General features: G+C 36.0%; 1 protein-coding gene across 2 annotated transcripts in view; it reads right to left on the reverse strand.

Moving 5' to 3' along the window:
- TLK1 (tousled like kinase 1) overlaps positions 1 to 7,980 on the reverse strand; it is a 160,912-nt gene that overhangs the window by 13,019 nt on the left and 139,913 nt on the right. For both annotated transcript variants that reach the window (XM_017538170.2, XM_017538169.2), the window contains 5 exons: positions 6,888 to 6,969; positions 2,477 to 2,568; positions 2,305 to 2,394; positions 1,984 to 2,153; positions 1,655 to 1,790 (listed from right to left, as the gene is read on the reverse strand). In XM_017538170.2, coding sequence (XP_017393659.1) covers positions 1,655 to 1,790; positions 1,984 to 2,153; positions 2,305 to 2,394; positions 2,477 to 2,568; positions 6,888 to 6,969 — 570 coding nt within the window. The remainder of the gene's footprint in view (positions 1 to 1,654; positions 1,791 to 1,983; positions 2,154 to 2,304; positions 2,395 to 2,476; positions 2,569 to 6,887; positions 6,970 to 7,980) is intronic.

Here is a 7,980-nt window from a genome sequence, read left to right on the forward strand (position 1 = left end):
AAAAGGGAAATCTATACAGACCAGTGGCATCATGTGTAATGACGTACTCAGGCCGTGCGATGACTGTTCTGGAAAACCTGAAGTCACATTTATGTTTGTAGTCACAATCCTATTTCAATTAAGTTGAATGCAGTTATCTTTCTTTCCATTAAAGTGTCATTCTTTTTTGCTAAACTAATTTTCTCTAAGAACTAAGTTTGTTTTGAAATTTTATAGTTATGTCCTTCACTTTGGTGAATTTAACAAGTTTGAAAATTGACGCTGAAGTAGTTTTTGAGAACACATAGGTATACTGAGTGGATGACAGGTCATTTAGATTTATGTCTATGAATCTGTGACTATATCTAAATTCAAATCTATACATAACAAGTCTTTAAAAGGGATTTTTGAAAGTCAATCTTCCACAAAAACTACAACCAACCAGGTGCAGTGGCTCATGCCTGTAACACAAGCACTTTAGGAGACAAAGGCAGATTACCTGAGACCAGGAGTTCAAGACCAGACTGGGCAAAAAATTAAGATCTTCTCTCAGCCAGACACAGTGGCTCATGCCTGTAATCCCAGCACTTTGGGAGGCCAAGGTGAGCAGAGTACGTGAGGTCAGGAGTTTGAGACCAGATTGGCCAACATGGTGAAACTCTGTCTCTACTAAAAATACAAAAAACTAGCCAGGCATGGTGGTACATGCGGGTGAGCCGAGATCATGCCACTGCACTCCAGCTTGGGCAACAAGAGTAAAACTCCATTTCAAAAAGAAAAAACATCCCCTGAAACAACAACAACAAAAAAAACCTTGTCTCTACAAAAAGTTTAAAAATTAGCTGGGCATAGTGGTGTGTGCCTGTGGCCTCAGTTACTCAAGAGGCTTAGGTGGGCGGATCGCTTGAGCCTAAGAGTTTGAGGCTGCAGTGAACTAGGATCACACCAGTGCCTGGGTGACGGAGCAAGCAAGCCCATCTCAAAATAAAACGAAAATCCAGAGAGGGCTTGATGCTTAGTTTTTGCTTGCAATAGTTAGAATATTATATTAACCTAAGTATTTATATTTACGATAAACATCACCCTAACATTGTAGAAGAAAACCATGAATTCTTCCTGTTAGGAGTTTTTGGCTGGCAGGTACTGAAGTCACTTGCTAATGCCAAGTCATTCTCTCTCCAGTATGCTATTATTTGCAGTTAAGAACAAATGAGAAAAGAGGAAAGACCACAGTAGTCTTCCTCTGAACTGAGAGCTTAGTATCAGTACCTTCACCACAGTATTTTTTTTTTGAGACTGAGTGTCGCTTTGTTGCCAGGCTGGAGTGCAGTGGCGTGATCTCGGCTCACTGCAACCTCCATCTCCTGGGTTCAAGCAATTCTCCTGCTTCAGCCTCCCAAGTAGTTGGAACTATTGGCAAGTGCCACCGCACCCAGCTAATTTTTGTATTTTTAGTAGAGACTGGGTTTCACCGTGTGTGGCCAGGCTGGTCTCAATCTCTTGAACTTGTGATCTGCCCGCCCTGACGTCCCAAAGTGCTGGGATTATAAGCATAAGCCACGGTACCTGGCCACTACAGTAAATCTTAATGGCTACATGGAAATAAAAGACTTAATTCTCATAAAAACACTGGGCACTAATCTAGATATTCTGATGTTTTTAGTAATACACTTACCAGTAAGTGCCTGCCCCCTGGGAAGTTAGATCCATTCCATCTACACCATAGCTATCATCATCCATAATCTTGGACAGACCAAAATCAGTGATTTTGATTTCACCACATGCTGTTCCATCTACCAAAAGGATGTTTCCTAAGAATAAAATATAAGATTCTTTTAATGATGCATATATGAAAAACAGTAACTTTAATCACTTTTAATTTTACTAGTATTCTACTGATGTTTTAAAAACGAAACCAGAAAGCATGTTTTCAGATAACTTAATAAATGTCTTTTAAAAACTATACTCAAGCTTAAAAATATATTAGACAAATTTCATAATTACCTGGCTTAAGATCATAATGTATAATAGGGGGTTTGATCTCATTGAGATATCTTAGTGCATTTACAATCTGCATTACAATAGACCTAGCTTCCTTCTCTGACATTAGCTTGTGTTGCTTCAGATAGAAATCCAAGTCATTGCCTTCACAGTATTCTAACACTGTACAAAACCTACACCAGAGAAGAGAAAAAAAATCAGACAAAAGTATTATCCAAGAATTCAGAATCACAATGGGGAAACAGTATTTATATCATCAACACAGGATGGCGAAAGAGAGCAAGCATATCTTTCCTTAAAAATTAAACCTTAATATTCACTTACGTATCTGTATCCAAGGAGAAATAATCATAGAGTTTAACTATTCTGGGGTGATCCAGTTCTTTGTGTATTCTATACTCTCTGCAGGCATGTCTACGGAAAGACAGTATATTAACTCTCCATGATCATTCAAAACATATTCAATTTTTAAAAACCATAAAGTATTAGTATTTACTTGTGGTAGTTTTCTTTCTTCTCATCTCTCCAGCTTTTATTAAGCTGATGTATCTTCACAGCAGCATATCTTTGTTCATAAAGGTCAAAAGCCTAGGATTTCAAGTCAAAAACAGTTCAGATGAAAGACCAATTGAATAGCTGAAGAGGCATTTTTTATTTTGGTGATAATCTTTGCAATAATATGGAATTAGGATAAACCCTAAAATTTTTAGTGATCTTCTCTACTAAGACTACATATAGTTCAATGACATTTTTATTATCAGAAGCAAGACGGAAATTCCATGGTAATAAATCAGAGAAAATCTTAATGTGAATTTTCACATTAAATTTTATAAATGCCAATACATTGAATAAAACAATAAAGCTATTATTTGTTTTTAATATGGATTTATTCTTCTATATTGGTAGTAAGCAGCCAGGAAAATAGATGGTTGTATCACTTTTTTTGTGGGTTGGGTAAAAAAAACTTTTTAAGTCTGTCTTTTCCTCTAAACCCCCTTCTTTTCACTTTTTGGAAAAATTAACAAGTTCCTAAGAGTTATTTTTTCCAACTGTTGAAAAAAATTCTACGGTTATTATAAAACTGTTCAAACATATACAAAAGTAGACTACTATAATGTGCCCTTATGTCCCTACCATCTGGTTTCAAAAATTATCAATATTTTGCCATTCTTGTTTCATCTATTCCCTACTATCCTTGCTTCCCACCCTCCCCAACCAGAGTATTATTAAAACAAATACATTATTTTCCCCAGTAAACTCAGCAATATTTAAATAAAAATAATCATATATCATTATCATACCTAACTATATCAGTAGTAATTCCTTAATCTCATCTAATACCTAACCTGTCTTCAATTTTTCCCTGGTTGTCTCACAAAAAGAATTTACACTTGATTTGTTCAAATCACCAGCCTATTTCTCAAATTAAAAACACAGAATTATTAGTGTTTTACGGCTTTACATGACTTATAAATGTTTTTCTAAAAAACACTGAATGCCATTAAAGAGGCATTTAATAATTTTTGTTCCACTGTGATTTATACAAAGGTGCCCCTTTCGCTTAAAAGCGTACCTATTTATTAGAAAGAAGGTCCCTAGTTCCCATTCTCTCCCATCAATTTAACCTAAAAAGCAGCAGGAGGCAAAAAACAGTAAAGGGACTACTTTTGTACAAAACTGTAAAAGTATGAGATCAGATATAATATACCATGCAATTGTTAGGAATATTCTCTTTGCAATCAGATGCACCTATTAGCTGAGTGACTCTGTGCTAATACCCTCTCTGAGCCTCAGTCTCATAAAGTTAGGGTTATTGAGAGGATTAAATGAGGGTAAACCATATGAGGTATTCAGAATAATACATGGTAAAACCAAGAAACATTAGCTAATTACATATTAAGGGTTAAGTATAAAGAACCTGAAAAAAATAAGTTTTGTAAGAGACAAGGCAGAACAAATCTATAAAGAATTAAATTCAAAGGCAATCATAATAAAGGATAATCGAAGAAAAAACTATATACCCAATAGGATAATTAAAGAAAAAAGTATATAACCAATAAAAAGTTATTATCAGTGTATACTGTTTATAATAAATTACATATAACACATCTTCCTCCCGATTTCAGGTGAGTAGAAGTATACCTTTCTACAAGGCTAATATGGCAATCACTCAGCAACTGATTCAACATCTCCCACCTTGGTATAAGATACAACTCTTAATGTCTTGATTTACAATCTGCTTTTTGTCTGGTTGTTTTCCAACAGACCTGGCAACCATGAAAGAGCTTTAAAGGGCTTAGAGAAAGATATCACTAGTATTTAGGTCAATATAGAAAGTTCAAGACACTGGGCCTCAATCTGCACTTTATAATCTCTATGATAAAGTCTCTTCTGTAAAAGTCCTACCTATGAGGCTAAAATAGTTACTTAAAATACAACCAGGCAGTGGCAGAGGGCTGTTATGAAGGCTCATGGTAAGTTCATAAGCTCAACAACTTTTAGGCCACACTAATACTAACAGCACTTTCAGTGACTTTTAGATCCCAGCTGAACTATCATGATGATCTTTTCTACCTTATAATAAGCCTACTTTCATTAAGTGCTTAAGGATGAACTATCAATAAAATCAGAGGAACAGGAATTGGAAGAGAGCTCAAAGATCACTTTTGATGAGTGAGGAAGGTGAGGCCTCTGATGTGTAATGTTTATTTAAGTTAACAAAATAACAAAAAAAGGTGCATGGTTGAACTGATAACAGAACTGAAGTTCTCTAAATCCAAATTCCCAGAATTTTTCCAAGTCAGAACAAGAAACCCGGTTGTGTTGAGTAAACCAAAAGGGCATAGTCTTTGTCTTGTGCAAAAGGCAGGATTTCTTTTTTTCTTTTTTTGAAAGTATCTCCCTCCCTCTCCCAGGCTGGAGTGCAGTAGTGCAATCTTGGCTCACTGCAACCTCTGCCTCCCAGGTTCATGCAATTATCATGGCCTCAGCCTCCGAGTAGCTGGGACTACAGGCCATGTGCCATCACACCCAGCCAATTTTTTTTTTTTTTTTGCATTTTTAGTAGAAACAAGGTTTCACCATGTTGCCCAGGCTGGTCTCGAACTTCTGAGATCAGGCAATCTGTCTGCCTTGGCTTCCCGAAGTGCTAAGATTACAAGTGTGAGCCATAGCCAATAGGCAGGATTTATAATAACAATTTTATCAGCTTATTTTAGCACTGATGTTCTAGGTGATTTACCTGTGATAACTCAGTTGATCACTGCAACAACCCTACAATATAGGTATTGTTATTAATCCCAGAAGAAGATGATGAGTCAGAGATTTAAGTAATAAGTCCAAATTAATAAAATTAGAAAGCAGCAGTCAGGATTTAAACCTAGCTGTCTGGCTTCAGAACCAAAGCTTTTAACCAACTATGCCAATATATAACGAAGCACAAAGTATTATAAAGATCTTATAAAAGGCAGACAAAATCTATCTGAGAAGATGCAGGCGGTCAGGGAAGCAAGATGTTTAGAGAAACTAAAGGTGAGTGTGTACCCTCCACTAGGACTTCATCCTAAAAGGGTATCGGAAGCTACTGGGGCTTTTAAGTAGGAGAGATGACCAGATTACCTTTTATAAAAAGTTAACTCTAGCTGCAGTGTACAAAATGACTTGAGAAAAGCAATGCCCAAAAGAAGACAATTAGCTTTGAGGTTCCAGAGGAAGCCTTGAGCTAAGAGACGGAAGGAAAGGGTCACTGCTGAACTTTGGATAACTTAATGACATTAATAATAACAAGAACCACAGATTTATAATATATTAGGGAAAAGGAAGAACAAAGGATGGTATTTGTGTTTTTCACCTGAGGGACTAACCACGGAGATGAACGGCAATGCTATGTACTGAAGCCAGGAGCAGTGTTAGAAGGTGTTTTAGAGAAGAGGAAAATAACTTCTATTTCAAATGTGAGTTTCCAGTACCCATGAAGCATCCACATGAGGTAAGTCATGTATACAAACACACTTTGAGGTATTAAGCTCAGAAACAAAGTGTGGGCTAGATAATACCTGAGAGTGAAACCAAATAGATAACCTAATGAATGACGGGATAAAACCCTTCTTAAGGGAGACCTTAGGAAGACAATATTTAAAGGTTTGGCTAAAAGACATGATGTAAAGTACAAAAAAATATATAAAGGTATAAAACAGTGAATACGGGGAGTAAAAATGCCTACATTTATACATATGCATTTGAGAAACAGCCTTGAAATAGGTAGAAATTTGGATAAATTCAGGACATGTTAATACTTCAGACACATTTTTAATTAAAGGGGTACAATCTTTCTATACAGGTACTGTATTAAATGGCTACCTGCCTATCTTGATTCAAATAGTTGTTACTCTTTGTATTGGACTGGCTAATGGTGACCAGGTATCAAATATCACAGGGACTGTGCAGGCAGCAAGGACAGTCTTTAGATTCTGGAAGTAACACAACAATAAGCCACATCAAACCCTTTTTTGTAATGAGGACAGATAATCAACAAAAAACAAGTACCTCTTCTTTTTTTAAGACAGGGTCTCACTCTGTCACCCAGACTGGAATGCAGTGGTACAATCATACCTTATTGTAGCTTTGAATTCCTGTACTCGATGATACTCCCACCTCAGCTTCCTGAGCAGCTGCGGCTACATGTATGTGTCACCACACATGGCTGATTTCTTTTTTTGGTAGAGACGAGGTCTCGCTATGTTGCCCAGGCTGGTCTCAAACTCCTGGCCTTAGGTACCCTCCCACCTCCCAAAGCCCTGGGGTTACATATGTGAGCCACCATGCCCAGCCAAGATAAGTACTTTTTAACCACATACTCCTATATCCTTGTTATATCAGTGTGAAGAACAGAATAAAATTTACATTACCTTATATACTTCACTAAAGCCACCTCTACCAAGCAGATGAAGTAATAAATATCTTTCGTTTAATGTTGGATGATCTTTGAACCTTAAGGGTGGGGAAAAAAGAAACAGGCATGTTAAAACACATACACAAAAATTCCTTCTACATCAAAGTTCTACTCTCTTATCCTACTCCTATTTATTTCTAATTTCAAATTTCATTCAAAATTTCTTTTCATTCTCCACCAGTCTACCTGCATGACTACCACCCATCTTAAGGCTTTGGTGCTCACAAAACTTAACTTTCATAGCTCACTATTCAGGAACAACGACCAATTATAGCACTCTCACAAAGACCTAACAATTACTGCATTGCCAAGAGCTTCATAAAATCCATTAGGTACTCAGCAGGAACCACTTCTCTGAGAAAAATAATATTTTGTATGGGGAGTTATAATTAATCAAGATTTTATAGTATTGACATATAATTAAACATAATTATAAACTAGCCTTCGTCATTAAATTTGACTGTCTTTGGACTTTTGTAAAATAAAATTTTAACGACCATTTTTAAAAAACATTTTTTTTAAACTAAAAAAAAAAAATTACTCATAGACAATACCACTGCTATTACTATTTAGTATTTATTACACTTGCCATATATAGGCTGAGTATCCCTTACTGAAATAGCTGGAACCACAAGTGTTTCAGATTTTGGATTGTTTTTTGGATTTTAGGATGTCTGCATTATACCTGCCCATTGAGCATCCCTAATCTGAAAAACCAAAATCTGAAATGCTCCAATGAGTATTTACTTTGTGCATGACCTCTTAATGTCATGTCAGTGCTCAAAAATGTTCAGATTTTAGAGTTTACATTTTTCAGATTTCCAAAACTGGGATGTTCAATTTGTGTGTTTTACAATCTTACCTAGATTAACTCATTTAGTTTTAACCCACCCTTATCAGGTAGGTCCTATAACTATGTCTACTTTATAAATGAGGGTACTGCTGCTCGGAGAAGTTAAGTAACTTGCTTAAGCTTAACAGCTAATAAATGGCAGGGCTTAGCAGAAAAATATGGTTCCAAAATGTACACTTTCTTTTTTTTTTTTTTT

The sequence above is a fragment of the Cebus imitator genome, unplaced genomic scaffold, assembly GCF_001604975.1.
Source record: "Cebus imitator isolate Cc_AM_T3 unplaced genomic scaffold, Cebus_imitator-1.0 Scaffold110, whole genome shotgun sequence".
NCBI lineage: Eukaryota > Metazoa > Chordata > Mammalia > Primates > Cebidae > Cebus > Cebus imitator.